The 22,409-nt window shown below is 44.8% G+C and overlaps 1 protein-coding gene across 8 annotated transcripts in view; it reads left to right on the top strand.

The window, feature by feature from the left end:
• RASAL2 (RAS protein activator like 2) overlaps positions 1-22,409 on the top strand; it is a 141,920-nt gene that overhangs the window by 103,699 nt on the left and 15,812 nt on the right. For 6 of the 8 annotated variants that reach the window (XM_032191993.1, XM_032191994.1, XM_032192000.1 and 3 more), the window contains 9 exons: positions 6,623-6,776; positions 8,315-8,413; positions 9,216-9,770; positions 12,072-12,216; positions 15,494-15,638; positions 16,516-16,752; positions 17,420-17,621; positions 20,313-20,512; positions 21,282-22,140. In XM_032191993.1, the coding sequence (XP_032047884.1) occupies positions 6,623-6,776; positions 8,315-8,413; positions 9,216-9,770; positions 12,072-12,216; positions 15,494-15,638; positions 16,516-16,752; positions 17,420-17,621; positions 20,313-20,512; positions 21,282-22,140 (2,596 nt within the window). The remainder of the gene's footprint in view (positions 1-6,622; positions 6,777-8,314; positions 8,414-9,215; positions 9,771-12,071; positions 12,217-15,493; positions 15,639-16,515; positions 16,753-17,419; positions 17,622-20,312; positions 20,513-21,281; positions 22,141-22,409) is intronic. The other 2 variants (XM_032191995.1, XM_032191996.1) reach the window with 1 other exon arrangement.

Genomic DNA, 22,409 nt, shown 5'->3' on the forward strand with positions numbered 1-22,409 from the left:
AGAAATGAGCCCACCGTGGTCAGTATCCAGGTGTCCTGCACGAATCCACAGCCTCTGCAGTTCACACCACCTTTATCACTCCAGATTCTGTCACTTGTACTTGAAAACTTGTGGTTTGTCTTCACAAGACACCAACATGGGAATACTTAAACTGTGCTTGGTTGTGACCCAAGCCAGATTTGAACGAAGCTCTTCAGATCTGTGGCCAGTACGGTATGTCATTGGGTTATCAGCGGTGCTGACTGTGAGGCTCTGTGTTACCAAATCACCTTCCACAGCTTTCCTAGCCGGATTCCCACTGCATTCTTTGAGCTCTCCAACCCACACATTTCTTTCTTAACATTTTCTCAGTCACATATAGAATGTAAAACAATAAAAATAAATATTAAAAAAATATATAAGGAGAGACCAAATGAATCTTTTCATTTGGGGGCCAGGAATTTAAGAGTATTTCTAAGTGGTCCAACAAATCTCACCTTGGTTCTGTGTATGGAGAGGGAGCAAAGATTGTTGAGACTGGCTGCATACGGTCTCAGCGACTGCAGCAAAGCTCTGCAGACAGCTGGGAGGGTTTTGCCCTGTTGGGATTTACTGCCACGTGGGAGCCCTCCTGATTTACTAAAAGTCATTTTATGGCATTATCAGACAGTCGTGGTCGAGCACAGGATCTCTTCTGTGCTTGCTCAGGATGGGCTCCGGCAGGTCGCAGGGAAGCAGGTAGCCATGGCTCTGGGCTTCATGGTGAAGCGTTATCGCTGCTCCAACGACAGCTTTTTCTACTTTCGGTAAGTGCCCGCGCCTCCCTCCTTGCTTCTTTGCAGTGTGAAAATAGCACCCGTCGTAGAAATGGTAGAACTAGATCTTGCTGTGTTTTCCTATTTATTCATTGTAATTTAATCCCAGTTTTCAAAAAAGGTGGGTAATTTTTATCCTGCTTGAGACTTGAGGATAAAAATCTGTATTATGCAATGCATTGTCAAGGCTTGACTCAGTCAGAGCTTGCATTCATTCAGCATATCTGTGTCTATCTGCACACTGGAGTATGGAGAGAAGGGAGGAGTGGTTTGTTTCCAGAGAGATGTCTTGCTCCTGTTTTGGTGGAGGTGAACATATTTCTTTCAGCCACTTTTCTCAGTCCTCATGCAGCTGTTTGTTTTCCAGTGAAAACTGAACAAGATCTCAACATAAAGCCTATTGTTGCAAGCCTCTGCCTTGGCCCCACTGTAGGCTGCAGTGACCCCCTTTTAAAAATGTGCTCCTTACTGGCCAGTGCTTTTCTGCACACTGCGGGCTCCTCCACACAGCACCCACCTGCATATCACTTAGCAGTGACATGAAACTTAGCAGGTTAAGCATCTCGGCTCCAGCAAAACAAAAGAATTTCACACATTAACAGCAAAGACTTCTGGTTACAGGAGGGCTGGGAGCACATTACCCCTGCGAAATTCACAGTGGGTGCAGCCGCGTTGCCGGAGGTGCCCGCTGGACATGCGGTGCTGTGGAGGGAGGCAGGGGAGGTTCAAGCAGCAAGGCTTTGCATAGGGCCTTGTGAAGGCGGATCAGAAACTCAAAAGAAGGCAAAAGAGATGTGCTCGGAAAAAGCTCCGAGTTCGACTGCAGCCGGGTTGAACTTGCATCTAAACAAACCCTAAATTTCCAATTTAAAAACAAACAAACAAACAAACAACAACAAAAAAAAGCCAGTAATAATAAAACTGGTTAGACTTGTCAAATTGTTGACCAAGTAATAGGATGTTTCACTAACAGGCAGTTGGGACACGAGGCAGGGTGTGGTGTGTCTACAAAACGAACGCGTGCATGGGGCAGGAGGGCTGGTGCTGCGGCACTGCTGCTGCAGGCGATGCTGCCGACCTTGGGGTCCGGCCCAGCGGGGCTGGGGATCCGAATAGCAACGCTGGGCAGAAAATTCACTGCGTTAGAGGCCAAGCTCTCTGCTGGGACTTTGCGAGTGGCTAAGTATTGAATTCAGCTTTCTGATCTCGGGGAGTGTCTCTAAACACACGGGTATTGTGCCGGAGCGGTTTGAATCATGCAGACGTCCGGTTTTGCGTAAGAGCGGTGGAGACGAGGCTTTAGCCGGGTGCTTGAGCTGAGCAAGTAACTCTTTTCAAGAATTCTTTGCCTTCACACCAATTTGTTGGTAAAGGAAACATAGTTTAGGGGATTCTGTTACTTGGTAGCTCATTTATATAAATATATATATATTTATTTTAATGTTACCTTTTGGGTTGTTGATGTCCACAGGCTTGTTTTTGAAGCAATACACAACTCTCCCTGGTAAGCTCAGTAATTGCAAGTCCTATGTGCTTTTTTGGTTGGCTTTTAAATAGGTCAGAATCAGCATGAGAGCTTCATAACCAGAGAGCAATTAGGACTTTAACCCTTTATCCTACATGCCTTGTAGACAGTAAAACGTACCACAAGTCAGCTAACAGCCTGCCGTGCGCCTTGGGCTGCTGCTGGAAGCCAGAGGTTTCCAGGTCCGGCGTTCCCTCCTTGCAACCAAGCCCTTCCTGCAGCAGCAAATTACAGAATTACGGTGTGCGAGGAGAGGGGGTGGCTCGGGGCTGGGCTGTAGGGTGGTGGTGGTGGTGAAGAGACCTTTTACATATCGGCTGGATGCTGCCACCGGTCAGACCTCGGGGCATTGGCTTGGTTTAGGAGGAAGTTAGGCAGCCCTGAAGATCGCTACTCCAAAATATGTGAGAAGAGGTGAGAAGTTTAAAACGTTCCCTGACAGGCACCTCCTCCACCTGCTTTTCCTATTGGAAAGAAATTCTGGGAAGCAGCTATGTGAGAAATGTTCGGTGCTGCTTGTGACTGTTTGCTCTGAACTTCTACATCAGCTCCCTAACTCTTGGTTGCACACAGCAGTGGATAGAACCAGCAGCAGGAAAAGAGTTTGTTATCTGAGGTTAATTGTAATTTAAATGGGGATTTGGTTTGTTAATGGGGCTGTTTAACAGAAACAGATTTGTGCAAACAGCCCTTCCCCCGCCTTGTGCATGGCGATCTTCCTGTTTACAGTAATCTGCTTCTCTGGGATTACCTCTCTCTTAACAGGGGCTCTAAGCAGCGCTCGCCTTGCCAGTAGCTTCCGACCCAGTACAGAAAAGCCCCTGTTAATCTTGTCCCTTTGCTAGACACTGGGAAATAAGTTAGTGACTTCGGCTTATTAACTCTGCCTCTGTGCAAAAGGGAAGGCAGCAAGCAATTTCTCTTCATTGTTACTTACAGCCTCGGAAAATGAGATGCGGCTTTAAAGAAGCAGAGAACTATTATTTCCATGTAATTATTGCCTTTATTGATCGGGATGCTGTTGATTTAGGCACAAGTCAATGACTTGCGTTGCAGATCTATCAATAGATGAAATATACACGATGGTGTTTACAAGTGCATCTCCTTCTGTTTGTAAATGCATGTGGTTGCACCTAACCAGTGACTTTCCAGCATTGCTGTGATGTTTGTGGAAGATAAAGTGGCGATTCTAAGCCACTTAATCAGTTTAATGAGCTATTTTAAGTATGGTAACTTCAAGGAATTGCTCGCACAGATAGACATTCTTCTACCATGGATCCTGAGACAACAAAACTAACCTTCTCCAGCTCATCTGCAACAAAATGAAATATTCACAGCTCACAGGCTAACACAGCAGTGAAGCAGAGTAGATGCTGCTAGAAGGTTTGTCTTGCAAGGTGAGATTCAGAGGCACCAGGTGCAATTTGTCATGTACTCAGTACCTGTCTTGTCTTTGCCCCCACCCCATCCCTGAAGGCTGTTTTGATGCATTCTTGGAAGATGCCTCGCTCTCTCCCGCCGTCCTCCACCTTCTCGGCCTCAATAAACTCTTTATAGGAAGGGAAGAGGAGGGACTTGTTTCTTTCTGGAAAGGTGACCTCTGCATCAGCAGAGCAGGCTCCCTGTGCTTGCTGCCTCCCCCTAATCCCCTTCCAGGAGGCCGTGCCATGGCAACACGCACCAGGAGCCTCCTCGAGTGCCCCCGGGAGCCTCCTCGAGTCCCCCCAGGGCCTGGCAGGAGCACAGCAGACCAGCACAGAGATTGCTGCGCCCGTGCAGCTCCGACTTCTCTTCTGGCCCCAGCGTATCTGCTCGGTGCGATGCTCATCCGGAATTTGTAACCCAAGGCTTGAGGAAGAGCTCTGCTGGATTTGGTGCCCTCCTGGCAGGATTTAGTGCCTGAGATGTAGCCCAGAGCACGAAGTTTGAAAAGAAGGGCTCTGACATGTGGCACCGCTATGATTTGGGGATGCACTGCTAAGTGGCTGTACAGTTGTTTCATGTAGGTGTGCTTGATTTGTCTTACTCCCAAGCGCAGCCTCTGCTGAACTGGGATTTGTAAAATCTCTTCTTTCTCCTTTATTTGGTCGTTTATTTTTTTTTCCTCCTCTTTGTGACTGCTCCACACTTTTCTTCTGTTACAAGGAGCTCCGGCTGGAGTTAGCTGCAGGCTCTCAGCCAGCTCCCCTGCATCATGCACCAAAGCACCCTGTTAGGGCTGGGATTGCTGAGAGTTTGGGATAGGGACAGAAGCCAAGTGACCTCAGCAGCGCTTTCTTGAGAGGAGAAATTAGAGAGGATTTTGCAGAGATGATATTAAAGTGGTGTATTGTGGTGTGTTTATTTTAGACTTGCCCTACCTTAACTGCAGCAAGTGCTCAATTATACATGGCTGAGGTTTTAGGTTTGCGTTGGTACAGCTGCTGCTGTAACCTGTTATAACAAAGCATGCACAGAGCAGCCAAAGCGTTCGTACCAGCGCTGCTGTTTTGCATTTGAAATCAGTCTCTTTGTAATATCCCTCTGATAAAAGGTTTTTGCTGCCTGCATTTAGGTCATTTAATATATTTAATGGGAACAAAGTTCTCCCTCAGTGTTTAATAAATCTTATCATACGTGAATCTACTTGGATACTTTGAGCGTTTCATTTTGCACAAAAGAGCATTCGGGTGAACTCTGCTTGTTGCTTTACACGAATCCTTCGTGATACGCAAGTTTTTGTTAAATGGTCTTAGAAGTACTGAACACACGTGCTCCGAATGTTTTTTTTCCTTTTTTTTTTTTTTTTTTTTCTTCCTCTTTTTCTGTAAGGTTGCTTAAGGGTATAAGGAATCTGATTCTGCTAAGGTTACAAAAACAGAGAATTTCTCTTGTAAGATGCACTCAGAAAGTACACCAAATGTACTTGCTTATTTTTCAAAAAACAAGGAGACTGTTAGAGGTAGCTGTGCTTTCCACAACTCAGTGAATACATTTTTTTGAACATTTTCCTTTTCCTACTGTGCCTTGATACTGAGAGTCAAATAAAAGAGGAAAAAAAAAAAAAAACAAAAAACAACACTGTGAGGACAAAGACAGTTGAGAAAGCATCATTTCAGAGCATTGCTTTTCTCTGCATGATGTATAGACAATTGATGCCATTCTACATTCACATCTGTTCTTTGTGCTCAGCCACACTTGGTAGCTGAGCAGCCGTATTTATGGACATGCTTCCATAGATGACTGAACAGGCGTAGGGACCAGCACAAGCTTGAACATCTTACAAAACCGAGACCTGCCAGGTAAACAGCTCCTCTTCTGCTAATATGGGACTCTCTGCTCCTCCTTCTTGTTGATTGTCTGCTTTGTCTGAATCCCAGCTAGAGGAAAGCTGTGTGTGCACATCATGATTGTCTTTAAAAGCAGAAATCCTAGTTGTGCCTAAAATATTCTATGACTTTATTGCAGGAAGAGATGCTCCAGGTGGCAGTGCGGGGGGAGAAGCACAGGTGAAGCTACAGTCACCGATAAATGAGCACATTTTGGAGCATTGCAGAGCTCCCTGCTGCAAATGAGCATTGCATTAAATGAAATTGGGAGGATGCACAAATTTTAGAGCATGCCTTGTGATGTTGCTGTTGGTATTGCAAAGCTGAGGGCTTTACAGGCCAGCTCACTGAAAAAGAACAGCAGTGTGTGTGGGAGGGGAAATGAAAAGAGAATGGGAGCATCTTGGGGAGGGAAAAAATGGAAACTGTTAAAAGTGGAAGAAGCAGCTGAAGAAGAAAATGAAAAAATTAAATGTAGGTACTGAGCATTGTAAAGTGGTAAATAGTTTGCATATTTGACTTTAGTTAAAAGGCTCTGGTTCTTAAGAAAAATTAGGTGTATTGCAGGGGAAATCTGGTGAGAAAAACTGGTACTCTGCATTGCTTTAGAGATCTGTGCACTTCTTGCTGTTACACACAACATTTACCTAGTAATCAGGCAGTGGATATTCCCAGTAATATACCCTGAGCTGGAGATCTCTAGGTTTTCTTTAAATGTCAGCAGTTAAGTTCTGAACTTCTCATTTTGTTGTTCTTTCACTGGTGGCTCAACAGGTACAATTTGTAGGTCAGTGGGAATGGACTTCATGGCCTTGTTTGGCTAGGTGCTTCCTTAGGAGCCGGGACTACTGACTAATGTTACTTTTCACGAGGCTCACAAACTAATTGTAGAAGCAGTTAGGAATAAACAACGCTTCGCAGTTTACTCTGGGACCTTGCCAAGCCTGTTAGTAATGGTGAGAAAAATAATATTTCCTTTCTCCCTTGTTGTACAGGTCACGTGGATTGCCGAAGCTGAAAGAGTCCCGTTCCCATGAGTCCCTGCTGAGCCCCGGCAGCGCGGTGGAGGCCCTGGATCTTGGGTCAGAAGAAAAAGTCTTTGTCAAACCACTTCACAGCAGTATCCTTGGACAAGACTTCTGCTTTGAGGTAAGGGAACGTTCTCCAAACACGGAGCCGATTATATGCTGTTGGGTCGGTCTGAGCCCGTGCAGAGCGCTGTTCTGTGTCTTTGTAATTGGAGAAGAGATCGGCTGCCAGAGCTGTACTGAGGTTTGGGTGGGGGCTGGCTAACCAGCGTGCAGTCTCAAAGTCCTTGAGGCTAATGGCATCAATCACTCAATGAAGGGGAATCTTCTTCAGTTATTGCGTATTCTAATTGGAAAAATCTTGTTAATTTGATAAGTATCTAAGCATTTGGAGTCTGCATGCAAATGTAAGGTTGAAACGTGCTATTATTCCTGAGCTGGGTGTTCATTCTTCCCAAATTCACCTAAAATTAAATTGAGAAAATACAGTGTAACTGAGAAATGTGATTTCCAGTCTGAACTCCCTCCCATTAGCTCAGCCCATTTCCTGATTGCTAAAGGAGAGGCTTCAGTAGCTGGGGACATGTCCACTGCACCGTAGAGCTGGATCCTCTTGCTGTTTCAGCACAAGCTGCAGCCCACCTTTGCTTGAGAAACAGGCTGTTGGTGCGAGCACAATCCTTACCTTCCAGCACGTTCACGTGTGCTGTTTGGATGTGTCTAAGGCCATTGTAATGCATTGTGGCAGGGGCGGTGGACAGTCAGTCTGCTCTCTCTTCAGCAAGGTTAGTCAGGTGTGTCTAACTTCTGGGACAAAGATCTGCTTACAACCCGGAAAACTGCTCTGGCAGAAAACCAGCAAATCAGGCTCTTCTCCCTCGAGACGGGTCCAGGAACTGTTCCTGTTTGCTTCAATCTTGTATTCTTTTGCTTGGAAGCACCTTCCAGCTTGCTTAGGTTTGGGGAGTGCAGTGAAAATACTGGCAACATCATAGCTCTGAGGCTGTTACCTCAAATTGCTTTTTAATTGTGTGCACAAATGAATGGGAAGAGTAAACGAAGCTTGTCAGGCCAAGCAAAAGTGAAAGAACCAAGGTGGATCACTCCTGCGTGAAAGCAGAGTTGTGCATGGCATCAAGGGGTGGAGCTGGATCAGAGCACAACTCCTTCGGTTTCTTTCAGCCTGTTCCTGTATCCTCCAAAATATTTTGTATTTCCTGAAGACACCATTTCCATTGTGCTTTGCCTTACATTAATACATTGCTCTGTCTTTGCACTGTTGGTAACCAAATCATCTGTCTCTGAGATTTACCAGGGAAAACTGCAAGTGTTTAATAATTATACATCAATTAGCAAGTGTTTAAAAAAATAAGTGGATGATTTAAGCCTTGCTTAAAAGTCTTTAAGAAGAGCTGTTCGTGCTCCCCTTATGTTTCTTTCTGCTTCCTGCTTTGTATTAATTTGAACTGACTTTTATTTTTCTCCCTGCATTTTTTGGGTCTTTTAACCTTTCCACATTCTAGATTCTCATATTGTTTTCCATCTTTTATTGTATTGACTTTGTTGCTCAAACATTGCTTATCTTCTCCCTTGCTTTTTGCAGCCCCTCACATGTCTTCTAGGCTTGCCTGAACTCTGCCTGTCATTTGTATCTTCCAGGTAACCTACTCCAGTGGCAGTAAATGCTTCAGCTGTTCCTCTGCAGCAGAGAGGGATAAGTGGATGGAAAACCTACGCAGAACAGTACAGCCGAATAAGGTAACAGAAACGGCGGAAATAAGATTACCAGGGGAATGGAGGTGATATGATTGGATTTTAGTCCAGTGTAACAGGGCTTCCCACAGATACATGCTCAATTAATTTAGTCTGGAGAGAAGTCCGCTCATCAGTGTATGATAAGTTGCTGTGCACTGTTGTGTTGAGTGTAGTAGGTTAAACCTTTAATGAATAAATACCATGCCACCTTGCTTCCTCATCCCCAGGTGCCCACTTACGATGGTTCAGACTTGTTTTCTGATTCCATGTACTGCAGAAGAAATGGACACCGAGCTTCAAGATTTAATGTGGAGGCAGTTTGGGAAAAAAGAAAAAGGGATTTGAGCCAGAGTGAGAATGGGAGTCAGGTTATTGATTAGCTGGCAAACATCTGATAAGTCACCTCCATAGTTAGCAGCCACTTGGGAGGGACTTGCTAACAGTGCTCTTAAAATTATTCACAAGAGTAAACAACGCAGCATGCCCCACCAGACCAGCAGCTTTTGAGTGGCTCCTGTGCAGTGTTTGTTTTCCAAACCATTTCAAATACAGCTTTTTGAGAAGAAAAATGCTCTGCTCCCTACCTTTGACACGCAAAAGACAGTCCTTTGTCTCTACTTTAGAAAATGTTTGCTTTTCTAGAGATTCTGATTCTGAGGATCAAAGAATCTGAATGTGAATTCTGATTCTGTCCCTACCTTTGACGCAAAGGCAGCCATTTGCCACTTCTCTAGAAGACAAAATGTTCAGTTTGTTGTCTTTTTTAGAGATTGTGAATAAAAGCTGAGCTCTTTCTTCTGCACAGGACAACTGTCGTCGAGCTGAAAATGTGCTCCGTCTCTGGATCATTGAGGCAAAGGACCTGGCCCCCAAAAAGAAGTACTTCTGTGAGCTGTGCCTTGATGACACTCTCTTTGCCCGCACCACCAGCAAAACAAAAGCAGATAACATTTTCTGGGGAGAACACTTTGAGTTCTACGGTCTCCCACCTCTTCACAGCATCACAGTTCACATCTACAAGGATGTGGAGAAGAAGAAGAAAAAGGACAAGAACAACTACGTAGGCCTGGTCAACATTCCCATGGCCAGCGTAACTGGTCGCCAATTTGTGGAAAAATGGTACCCAGTCAGCACCCCTACACCCAACAAGGGGAAATCAGGGGGTCCTTCCATTCGGATCAAGTCGCGTTACCAAACCATCACCATCTTGCCCATGGAGCAATACAAAGAATTTGCAGAGTTTGTTACCAGCAACTATACTATGCTCTGCTCTGTGCTGGAGCCCGTGATCAGCGTAAGGAATAAGGAAGAGATGGCTTGTGCCTTGGTGCACATTCTTCAGAGCACTGGGAGAGCGAAGGTAAGAATGGGTGGCCTCTGTGTAAATGCCTCTTGCTGATGATGGATGCTACCTTCTCAGCTACTGCACTGTACAAGATAGGTGGTCTGGGCTGACACAACCACAGCAATTGATGAGATAAGGCTGAGAAGAGGACCTCGGGAGTGTTTTTAAAGGTTTGGTCAATTACATCTACCAAGGAGGCACATAGATAGGTACCATACTGACACAGATTAAGTGCCTGAGTTGATAAAAAGGTTAAAGATACCGCATACAAAGTGTTAGTGGCAGGACTGTATAATTTCATGTTGCTCTGAAAAATGAGGGCCTGCACTTCTGTGCTCAGGAACGTTTTCTGTATTTCTAAAGTCATGATACAGGATAAGAGATAAGTAAGCAAGAGTTAAATAATCCAGAGAATGGCTTCTATAAATATATCTCTAATACAGCAAGCAGCATCATGCCATTGTTGATTCAGTGCTAAGTCAGCTAATCAGTGCAAACATTGATTTGGTCAGCATTTGAACAGCCATTTGGAGAATCCATACTCAGTTAATGGTGATCCTGTCTGCCCCAAGAATGTTATTAGGACTTTCGGGTGCGCGCTGCTGGTTCTCTGTGATGCAGCAATTGTAGTGAGCCCTGGGTTCTTTGAATGGATTGTGGGAGAATGTCCCGCAGGTCTCTAGAAATTCTGAGAAGCATTAACCAGCATTGACTGATGCAGATGCTGCCTGCCAAGTGGGTGTACGTGAGCAGTACCAAGCTGTAGCCAGCTTCTTCCAGTAATGAGAGCCAGACAAGCACCACCAAGCACAAGATAAAGAATTGGAGATATTGAAGAATGACCATAAGCAACAGCCGAGGGACAGCTTCAATTATCTGCTCTAAAAACAATTTCATTATTTGCCACAATGCTTTCCTTCCTTTGCTTGGCATACGTTTCTAAAAGGCTGGTGCTCAGTGGCAATGCATGGCAGGAGTTTGTTCCTTACCAACTTGTTTAGCTGATCTCGGGAAGTTGATAGCTGGGACAGCTCATATAGAGCTGTGTTGAAACCTCCCGGAAAGCATGCTCTGCTTTCCTGCAGTGCTCGGTAGATAAATTATCGTTATATCTTTGCCCTCCGTGTGCCTTTGTGTTTGAGTCTGTTTTTACTGGAAGCATTAAGTGGCTTAGGCTGCTGTAACCTTAATCTGCAAAGAAGGTACGTTTCCACCTCACATTGTGGTGGTGCTGATGCAGCTGGGTGTCCATGGTTTGCACCAGGTGAAAATAATTTTCTCCAGTCTTGAAAAGAAGCAGTAGTAAGGGATTGAAAAACAACAGTACTGAATGTATTTTTGATGTATTTTTATAATGTATAATTTGCTCTGGGTATTTTACATAAATATGCCAGCACTGCATTATGGTTTGTGTACATAATGGGGTTGTGAAACCTTGCTATAGCTCTCCTCAAACTGTGCTGCTGCTGTTTCCAGCAGAACCAGACAGTCACAGTTGTCACTCATATAGTTGTCACTCAGCTCTAATACAGGATGGTGTTTTATTTCTGGTTTTGTTTTAAGTTTTAGAAGAGAGTGGGGGTGAGGTGAGATTATGGCTCCTCTCCTGGAGAACTTGGCAGTGGCTGACATTGGCTGTAGTGAAGCTCTGAGCATTTCTTGTGAAATGCTGAGCATCCTTGACTCGAGTTACCACCTCAGGAATAACAGAAGTATTAATGTAGAACTAGACCCTATATCAAGACTTTTCACTGTATCAAGACTTGCTGATCTTTCCTACCTGAGCCTTTGAAAACAATGCAAGTTAAGCCATATAGATCCACAGCAAGAATGTTAACTTTTTTCCTAAATCACATTTCTTTTGTGAATTTAACTGTTGTAAGCAATTCTTCATACTTAAATTTCTCAAAGGGGTGAGAAGTTGTGTAGAACTTCCAACTTGAATTTTTAAATCCAATTTTATATGTAATATTCGGTATCAAAATATAAATGTACATTATCAGTTTGTTTCAGCAGACAAAGCCACTGATAACCAAACTAAGGAGGGTTTCTGTTCAGGATCTAAGCTTAGCTATAAAGGTTTTATTTTAGAGGCTTTTGCTTTTCCCTTTATCATCTGTGATTTGTATTTTATTTTTTGAGGAGCTCTAGCTATTTCCTCAGCCCATACTAAGGCTGCATCTGCACCGCTTGTCCCAGGCTGGGCAGTTATTTCAGTAATCCTTTGGCTCCTCTGTCTTTCCTTGGCTTCTGCAGTTAGCCTGGCATACTGGGCCTGGTTAAACTAACCTCTTGTCATTTCACCTATTTCTTCAGGACTTCTTGACGGATTTGGTGATGTCTGAGGTAGATCGTTGTGGGGAACACGATGTCTTGATCTTCAGGGAGAACACACTTGCTACCAAAGCTATTGAGGAGTACCTGAAGCTGGTAGGGCAGAAATACCTTCACGATGCACTAGGTAAGAAAGTGCTGCTCACATGGAAAGGGCTGATCCTGCTGCAGAGAATCAGTCCAGCATTCCTGTTAGATGTTATTCCTTGTACCTGTACTGTATTACCCCACGAGTCTGGCGCTTTCCAGAGGCGTGTGGTGAACCCTCTCCACGTGGGTTGGTGAAGTGGCAGAGTCACAATGTGGATTTTTAGTTCCGCTACGTGACTAAAGCCTTATGCAGCTAGGTACGTTAAAGAATGTGGGATGGGAAGAAACTGCCTCAGCACTAAGCCCAGATGTCTGCTATCCAGATAGCAAAACATGCATTGTCCGCTCTTGATGCCTTTCCTTTCTACAGAGGAAGGTGTAGCACCCAAGAAAAAGCTAACTTGATTTGATACAGCTGAGTCCCTCTTAAAGTTTGCATCACCACATTATGTTTTTCTGGGTAACCTTTGTGTCTCTAGCTGTGATGAGGGGATATAACACTGCAATTGCTTAGTGAGCAACGGTTATTGTTCCATCTGTTCTATGAACAGGCTTAAAAAAGGAATTCTATCACCTCATTTAACGGTGGAAATGGACTCCAGTACTTTGCATTGCGGCGTCAGGAATGAACATGGAATCGCGTGCAGTGAAATTAGGTAGAGATTTCAGAACAGTTAAGAATGTGAAACATATTTCACTAATCTTCTTTTATGTTAAAGAAGCTCCTGCAATCACTTCAAGACAAAGTGAACCACCTAGGGGGTTAGCTATAGCTAACAGCAAATGTTAGCTATGGTGTTAACATTCATTAGGTTTGAGTGCCCACCGTAGTGTTTGGGTTCAGTGGGTACATAACAGGAAAGCTCATTTTGAGATGCTTCAGCTGCAGCTGTTGGTAATGCTGACACATTCCAGAGCAAGTGTTAGACTTGCTCAGCCCTTATCTGTGCCACAGAGCAATTAACTGATAAATGTTTGTGTTAACTGTCTAAACTGCTATGTGGTCCCAACAAAAGTCCTTGGACAAACATGGCAGGAGGGGATGAGGCCTCAGGGCTGCTGAGTAGCACAGAGCAGGAGACCAAGACACAGACTATCTAGGGAGCCTTCTGACTTTGTCCAGAGTGCTCTTCAGTCACCACATCCTGAAAACTGCCTGGCCATCCTGCGATGTCCTACTCCATCCCCCCCCCCAACGGGGTCTTACTGTCCACTTACTGTGACAGGTTCTGATGACTGTACTACTTACTGTCCTCTCCCCACCAAAAGATTCTGCTCCAGCAATAAGCCCCTGTCCTGGAATTACCGTACATGCAACTAATATCGCAATAAAGAGCATTAAAACATGCGTGCCCCTCTATGGTTAGCTTTTACCAACTCCACACAGCCTTTGTTATCCAAGTTTGCACAGTGAGCCACCCATCCTCCTGTTGTTTCTTGGATGAAGCAAGCTTTGGAAACTGATACAAGGGAAACAAGATCAGGCCAAAGCCAAGTCCCACACCACATCCTTTCACCAAAAAAAAACAAAACAAAAAGCCACCAGCTTGCTTTCCCAGCAGTCTCACTTGTTCTCAGCAATCTCAGATGCTGGCAAGTCATCAAGGCGTTAGTTGGCTAAATTAGTCAGTGCTCCAAGGGTCAGTATAGTCGGGTCTGTGATTATATGCATTTTGGGAATGTTTTAAGCGTAATGAGTCTGTTCTGGTAGTCTTATTCTCATGGGTGGAACCACTGAGCACAAGTCACAGGCCTAGGCTCTCGCTGGTGGGGATAAGTAAGCAGCACATTGCTTTGTGTTATGCTTTTCAGCAGACTGAGTGATCAGCTTTGGGACCACTATATTACATTTGACTGCAAGCCCTTTAAAGTGCAGTAATTATGTTAAAATATTTTAAAATTAATGACTTATAATGTATCATTTAGAATATTGGTGCTGAGTGACAAGATTACAAGAAATCAAAAATTCCCCTAAGGTCACCTAGCCCAGGGCAAGGTTGTTCATGACAATACACTCGTCTGATTCTTTGTCAAGTTTTAAATTGTCTTTAGTCATTTTGCTCAGATGCCATATCCTTTGAAAGGATCAACAACATTATGCTTAGTGTTAGCTGTTTAATACATCTGTAAGAGCATTTTGGTGTCCGATTAAGGAAGGGCCTTGTGGACCACAGAGAGAATGTTTCAAATGTGTTTAAGAGAGAAAATACAGCCAGCAAACAACAGACAAAACAGAATTGGCTCATACCGAAACGATGTCAAAAGTTTAGTAAATAAGTGATCTAGATGTCCTCAGCAGAAATTTTTTGGATCCCAACAAAAGAGCTTAAGAAAAAGTGCCACCTGCTTTGCTTGCAAGAGCAGTGCTGACTGAAGATGGCAGTGGCTGGGGGGGCCACTAAGGGTTTTTATAAAAATAAAATTAAATAAATAAAAAGAACACCTTTGCACAAACAAGCCTTTTGGCATTAGCTTAGAGCCAGCTATATCTTCTGAGGAGATGAACTTAAAAGACGTTGAATCATGAACGAATAAAGGGGTTTTGTCTAATGAACAACAATGGTTTAAAAAGCTCATGGTGTGCTAGCAGAGATAGGAGAACTAGTAAGTAGCTTATTCCAGTTCATCAGACACAGGAAACTTCATCTGGTTTTGTATGTGTCCAGTGCCTGTTGTGATGCTGTAAGAGGAGAATGACAGAAATGCAAAGGATTCTGAATGATAGAAGCAACAAAAACGTTGTAAGATGCTAATAAAAGAGGTTGAGCATACTGGTAGTATTTATCTAGTACTCAGGTATTCCTCTTATTCAAGAGCAAGGTGAATAAAATTAAAAAAACAAAACAAAAACAGTAAATTTAAAAATAAGCAAAATAAATACCATTGTCGAGTGTATTTCCTGCAGAAATTATGAAGACAAATATTGCAGCTTCATTTTTCAGGCTGTGGAAAATTTTATGCTTGATAATGCGGTTTGAGTACAAAGTCAAATCCTGTTCTTTAGGCTATAAACGAAGTGTCCGCAGGGGTTATAAGCAAAGCTGTCCTGTTATTGTGCCTCTGTCTGGGGGCAGCAAGGGCACGGGAGGCTGAAGCATTAGAGCACCAGTCGTCTGATCTGGTACAGCAAACGCTGTGTTCTGAAAGAGCTGGGAAGAGTCGTGTCCCCAACATCTGGTGTCTGGAGACTGTACTGCAGACACAGAGAGGAGAGGAGGCAGTTGCCAAGGAAAGGCATAAACAGGATTTAAAGGTGTGTCAAGGAGGTTTTTCATGTAATTACCCTGGTTTGTCATCCTCTTCCCTTTGTCCAGGGGAGTTTATCAAGGCTTTGTATGAGTCAGATGAAAACTGTGAAGTGGATCCCAGCAAATGTTCATCCAGTGAATTAACAGATCATCAGAGCAACCTGAAAATGTGTTGTGAGCTGGCCTTCTGCAAGATTATCAATTCTTACTGGTGAGGCATCTCCCCTCCCCTTCTCCCCTGCTAGGTCATTTGCTCATAAGGTGTCCACTCCTCTACAGAAGAGGAAACAGCAGTTGTACAGGGAGGTAGCATAGACCCATCTATCTTCTGAGACTGCCTTCATTTCTTTCCCTCACTACCTTACTACATGGGAGACAATATTGCAGGTGGAACCTGTGCCCAAAACAGAGTGTTGCAGTCCAATGCACCAGACCCAACAGGAGCTTCTGCTGAAGTAATCTGCCAAGGAAACAAATAGTGAAGTGTGACGAGAAAGGAGGGAATCAGTGAGAAGATAACAGCTTACTTTGAGCTTGGAATAAAAAGCTGAAAGTTTTGGTATTTATAAAAGACCTTCAGACCTTTTAGATCTGTAAAACTGTAGAGGAAAACAAAGGGAGGAATCATTGGCTGAAAGATTTCTATTAATCTCTGCTTCTGAGTATCATTGAAAGAAGGGTCTTTCTGCTTCAGGGTGAAGCACATGTGAAGCATTGAGAGCACTTAACAAGCAGGATAATAATTGTAGTTACAGAGATGAGTTCAGTTTGTTTTTAATATCCTAACACCCTGTTTGCTCCTGAGTAGCAATGGATAGGTAGTACTTAGCTGGTAAATCTGTGTGTCTGAGAAAGGCTTCACTTAACATATATAAAAAGGGATGCTTTAAGGAGTACTTAAGTATCACCAGATTAAATGGGGATCCAAGAATAGATGCCTAATGACATTTCTTAGCCTAGAGGGGGAAAAAAAAAAAAAAGCCGATTATGATTTCTCACAGATAATTATTTCAGGTGATTGATCATCAGTTCAACTTGTTACAACTCATTGCCCGTGCAATTTTATTTCCTGGTTTATTGTTTTTCAGCGTGTTCCCTCGTGAGCTGAAGGAGGTGTTTGCATCTTGGAAGCAGCAGTGCCTGAGCAGGGGCAAGCAGGACATCAGTGAACGGCTGATCAGTGCTTCCCTCTTCCTCCGCTTCCTGTGCCCTGCCATCATGTCCCCCAGCCTCTTCAGCCTCATGCAGGAGTATCCTGATGACCGGACATCTCGCACACTCACGCTCATTGCTAAAGTCATTCAGAATCTCGCCAATTTTGCTAAGTAGGTGGTGACAACAAAAATGAAATCTGTGCCACTAGGGCTGCAAGTCACTCTAGGTTACTACGGAGCAAGGAGAGCCCTGCTTGTAGTTGTGTCTGCAGCAAACAAGACAGCTTTAGAAAGGAAAAAACTTCTTATTTAGATGTGAACCTTGTTCTCACTGGGACACCTCAGTGTTGAGAGGGAAAGATTCTCCTTTTCACATGCAGATTTGGGTTATGTTGAATTCAGTAGAGGGACACCATATGAAACCAGGAATAGTGGTGTGCACTAGCACGTCAGTGTTTATGCTATTGCAAAAGAAAGAAAGAAAGAAAAAAAAAAGACTATTCCCACCAAGGAACTTGACTTTCTCACTTCCCTCCTCCAAAATTCCTAGCTGAATTATACAAAGGGCATGCTTCTTGCAGACAGGGGAGAAAGGATGACTGGGGTGGGGGTGAGGAGGCAAGATGTCTTGAGCCCCTTGTTCATAATACAATCAACAAGTTACTAGTATTTAAAACAGTCTAAAAACAGTGAATCTCTTAAATGGTTCTTTTTTCTTTTCCCCCTCTTCAGAAAGGGAGGTCTAAAGTTAAGCATTTCACAGTTGTCTGCAAGCACTTATACTCTGTATTTGTCTGGAGGTTATTGACTGGGTTTCCCCAACTCCCCTTTCTTGCAGGTTTGGGAATAAGGAAGAGTATATGGCCTTCATGAATGACTTTTTGGAACATGAGTGGGGGGGAATGAAGCGTTTCCTCCTGGAGATCTCTAATCCAGATACCATCTCAAACATGCCTGGATTTGAGGGCTACATCGACCTGGGCAGAGAGCTCTCAGTTTTGCATTCCCTCTTATGGGAGGTTGTGTCCCAACTTGATAAGGTAAAGCAGGCTGGAGGCCCGGGTGGTTGTATCGTAGCAACTGTAAACACTGGGAAACATCAAGGGAGCTGCTGAAGCCTGCTTTGGGGATAACTTACTCAACAGCTTTTGAGAGGAATGTTTGATAATGGTATTTCACAAGTGCTCTTTCTGTGATTCCAGATCAAGGCTTAAAGCAGAGCATGTGAAGTGGTTGGGCTTCAGCAGCAGTGCAAACACTCTGCAGAGCCTTAAGTGAGGCTGGGTGTTAAATGGTGGAAAGGGCAACGCTTAGAAGTAGGCCTGGAATTCCCTGTGCAGCCGGTTTTCTCATAAATGATCTGGAAAAAAGGGAGGGTGTTTGGATGGAAAATTAAAATCTTACAGGGCCCTTTTTGATGCTAATGGAGGTACTTTGCTGCACACCAGGCCCTACTTTACTCCTCTGGTGGAGTAATGTGTTGGCCAGGCAGAACTGTTCTCATTAAACACCTGATCCAAAGCCAGCTGAGATGTTCTCATTTCTGCAGTCTTTGGATTAGGTTTTAATATATAAGAGGGTGCCTTGTAAAAACCTGGTTCCACTCTCAGTTTTATCCTGTAACAAAAGCAAGATGCTTTCTGCCCCTGTGCTGTGCCGGGGTCGGATACATTTTCCAGACTCCATTCTGCTGATCACAATAGACGCTCACCGCCAACTGTAAGCATTATTTCCATTTAGCTATAGAAAGAGAAGAGATGCTAGTTTCTTCCTTAGCTATGTGGTTTTGCAGGATCCAAAATCATTAAAACCTTGATAGCAAAGGTACTTGATAAGACCCAGAAAAGCTGAGCCGTGCATCATCGTTTTTTTTTGCGAGTACTTGGAACTATTCCATATTATAATTTTTAGAGGTGCATTATTTTGTCCATATTCAATTTACATTATTCTCTTTCTTTTAAAACTGAAGAGATGAGGTGACTTGCAATGCATTCTTCATATTTTTATTGCACTGATGTTTGCCAAAGTAGTGATTTGTTTGGTTTCTGTTTTCTCACTGTACATTATTTAAAGCAGAAAACAAAAAACTGAGCTTGCTGCATCAGAGTAAATAGAAATGTCCTTGACTCAAAAAGACAACATATGTTAATATTAGGTAATTGTTGTTCGATAACAATTTATGGTCTTGTTTGTCCATTTCCCCCACACATGCACGCAGCATACATTCAAAATGTCGCAGGCAGTAAAGTCTGCTATAGAGACAGTTCAGCAGCCTCAGGAAAACAAGCAAAGTGAGCACTCAAGACCAGTTCCTCCAATCCTATAAATCGGGTAAGCCCACCAATGTAGGGAACACTGCCATCTTTTCAGCTTTCCATCCTTCCAGCTGCTCAAGCGTCAGGTCAAGAGAAACCCAGCTCCAAACCTTAGAAGTGCAAATGGATCTTTGCATTTAGCCCTTGCATTTAGGGAGCTGCTTTCTGAGTGTAAAAGTCATAAATATCTTAAAGGGAGGAGCCGCACCTGGCTAAGCCATCAAAGCAGATCTGCTTTGCCCTTTCTGTAGGTTAGATGCTTGGATCTATCCTAACCAGCCCTTGGGGGCTAGTGTAGTAGCTTGCTACGAGAAGAATGAAGGGCTAAAGTTACATTGCAATAGCGCTTTACTGCAGGTAATGACTGGGAAATGATGAGAGAACCTCGGAGATTTTAATAGGTGCAGAAGAAGTGCTGTAAGAAAGTGAATGTAAAGAGACCTCTCTCTAGGGTTGAACCAACTGAGTATCTGCCTACAGGAAAAATAAGGATAGCTTTGAAAAGACAGTGGTCTTTGCAGCAAGGTTTTACCTTATGGTACACCTCCAGCACTTTCACCCTCTTCCTTTAGACCCAAGAGGCTGTGGGTGCCCTGTAGATGATGTAACCAGCGGTGACCCAAAGGGGGAGAAAAATAAAGAGCCTGTATGAGCAGCCTTGCTCGCTGGAGTGTCAGCTGCCCTTCTCCTGGGCCTAGGCAATGCTGAGCAAATATGTAACTGAACAAAAAGCTGTGTGTTTAATCTCAGGCTGATGTGATAATGTTGGGATGAGGATCACTGATGTTCTCGTGAAGTTTTTTTTAGGTAGGAAAGAATGCCTTAATTTTTGATAACAAGTTGCTACAGAAGGTGGCATCAGCAGAGGATGCCAAAATACAAAGGCTTATGAATGAAATCTTCCCCTTTTCCCATCTCCCTCAACCCCTGCAATTCTCTCATGATCCCCGTGAATGCCGCATCCCCTTGTCTGTTGGCATGCATTTCCTTTACCACATGACACCCTTTGCCTGGAAAGTACCCCCACTAGCTGAATCTGTAGTCTCTGAATGCCCTTTAATGAGTAGATACCATAGTTTTCACTTTGACCTTACCCAGCCTGGACTTAGTTTGCTTTGCATGATAGTTTTGCATTGGAATGGCCATAGTTCTGTTTTGTTGAGCATGATTTTTATTTTTGGGGGTCAATCCTAATTTCTTTTCTATTTCCTTTTCTTTCCTCAATGTCTGCTGCACCCCGTTTCGTCTCCTCCATCCATCTCGTCGTCGTGGTTACGCTGCTCCGTAACACTGCATACGGCCCTGGCACACCCGCACACAACCACCCACCCTCCTTCCTTCCACCTCCACCCCTCCGCCTCTGTGCATCGTTATCAAAAAAACTGGCGGATGTCGCGGTGCTTGTTGTCCAATTAGGGTGAAAATTCCTTCCTACAGGCGACCGTGGCAAAACTGGGACCCCTTCCTCGTATTCTTGCCGACATCACCAAATCAATGACCAACCCTACGCCAATACAGCAGCAGCTGAGGCGTTTCACTGAGCACAGCTCTAGTCCAAACGTCAGTGGCAGTCTCTCCTCAGGGCTTCAGAAGATATTTGAGGACCCCACTGATGGGTATGTAACAGCCAGAGCCCGCGGGGAGGTGCGGGGAGAAGGGACCTGTTGAGGACCAGCCTTTAAGAGTTGAGAACTTCTCCTGAGTTGTCTGCCCAGCCCAGCTGCAGCAGCAGGGAATTTGGGCCTCTGTGCCTCGGGAATACTCGCTGCCAGTACGAGGTGCACAAGGTGGCACTTGAGATCTGAAGCTCTTTACTTACCCAGGGCTCAAACACCTTGCTGAAAGTCAGTAACTTCAGCTGCTAAAAAGCAGTCTTGCTGTTAATCTGAAGCAAAAAGCTGGCACGTGGCAGAACTGCCGAAGAGCTTGGGTATCGTGGTCTCTGTGCAGTTTCTGTGCTGATAGGTACTAGGGCCAGTTCTGACACGTGGACATGTCTGTCCTCTAGACCTACAGGAGCCTTCAGGCAACTCCTGCTGAATTTTGAAACGTAGGTGAAGGGTTAAATGGGAACTGAGCTGCTCTGAAGTCTTGATGGAAATAAGTGTCTAAAGGGGAAGGATTTGGTGGGGATGGTTTGCATTTCACCTGTGAAAAATAAAGATGAAGCACTGCTTGAATCAAACTTAATTTTCAAAGATAAGCAGTAATTAAGGAAGAGTGTGTTCTGACTTGAACACAGAGAGCTCATGAAAGGAAATCCAGTTCCTTGAAGCTTTCAGAGCAGGGGAGGGAGGGTTAAATGAGGTAAGGAGGCTTCTCTGGGACAGGTCTCTCAGGGTCTTGGCTGCTTAAAAATTAACTGAATTCCTTTCCTCTCGGCAGTGACTTGCATAAGCTGAAGTCTCCAACCCAGGAAAACGTGGATGGATATTTTAGGGGCAAGACCTTACTGCTGGTTCAGCAGGCATCCACCCAGAGCATGACTTACTCAGATAAGGATGAAAGGGAAAGCATCTTGCCCAACGGACGTAGCATTTCCCTCATGGACCTGCAGGATCCTCACACGGCTCACAGTGACCACGCTTCTATCATGCACGACGTGCCTTTGCGTTTGGCCGGCAGCCAGCTCTCCATCACCCAGGTGGCCAACATCAAACAGCTGTGGGAAGCTCAGAGCACACCCCAGAGCGCGCCCCAGGTGCGGAGGCCCCTGCACCCAGCTTTGAACCAACAGGGCAGCCTCCAGCCGCTGTCCTTCCAGAACCCCGTTTACCACCTCAACAACCCTCCTCCGCCGATGCCCAAGGCCTCTGTGGACTCCAGCCTGGAGAACCTGAGCACCGCCAGCTCCCGCAGCCGAAGCAACAGCGAAGACTTCAAGCTCAGCGGGCCCAGTAACAGCAGCATGGAGGACTTCACCAAGCGCAGCACGCAGAGCGAGGACTTCTCCAGGCGGCACACGGTCACGGACAAGCACGTCCCCATCGCCTTGCCCCGCCAGAACAGCAGCAGCCAAGCGCAGATCCGCAAAATGGACCAAGGGCTGGGCGCCCGGGCCAAGGCACCGCAGTCCTTGCCGCACAGCGCGTCCTTGCGGAGCACGGGCAGCATGTCGGGGGTGTCGGGGGCCATGGTGACCGAGCCCATCCAGAACGGGAGCCGGTCCCGGCAGCAGTCCTCCTCCTCCAGAGAGAGCCCTGTCCCCAAGGTGAGGGCGATTCAGAGGCAGCAAACGCAGCAGGTAAGGAAAGCCTTTTCCCAGGCAGTTTCTGCTTTGATGTTTAGCTGGTTGCTGCACTGGCCATCGAGGCTTTTTGATCTAAATGGAGCTGAATCAGTACTGGCCGATGGGATGGTGGCATTTAAACAAGTGGCCAGTAATAAGGGTGAATGAACAGTCATGCTTGTTACCATTACAAGCCTGGCAAGCCTAGTGTGCGTATTATTTCTGGTCCTTTTTGCACTGAAGTTAAAAAAATAAAAAAACTTTTGCTAAGGTAGCAGCACACC

This window comes from Aythya fuligula, chromosome 8, assembly GCF_009819795.1.
Source record: "Aythya fuligula isolate bAytFul2 chromosome 8, bAytFul2.pri, whole genome shotgun sequence".
Lineage (NCBI taxonomy): Eukaryota > Metazoa > Chordata > Aves > Anseriformes > Anatidae > Aythya > Aythya fuligula.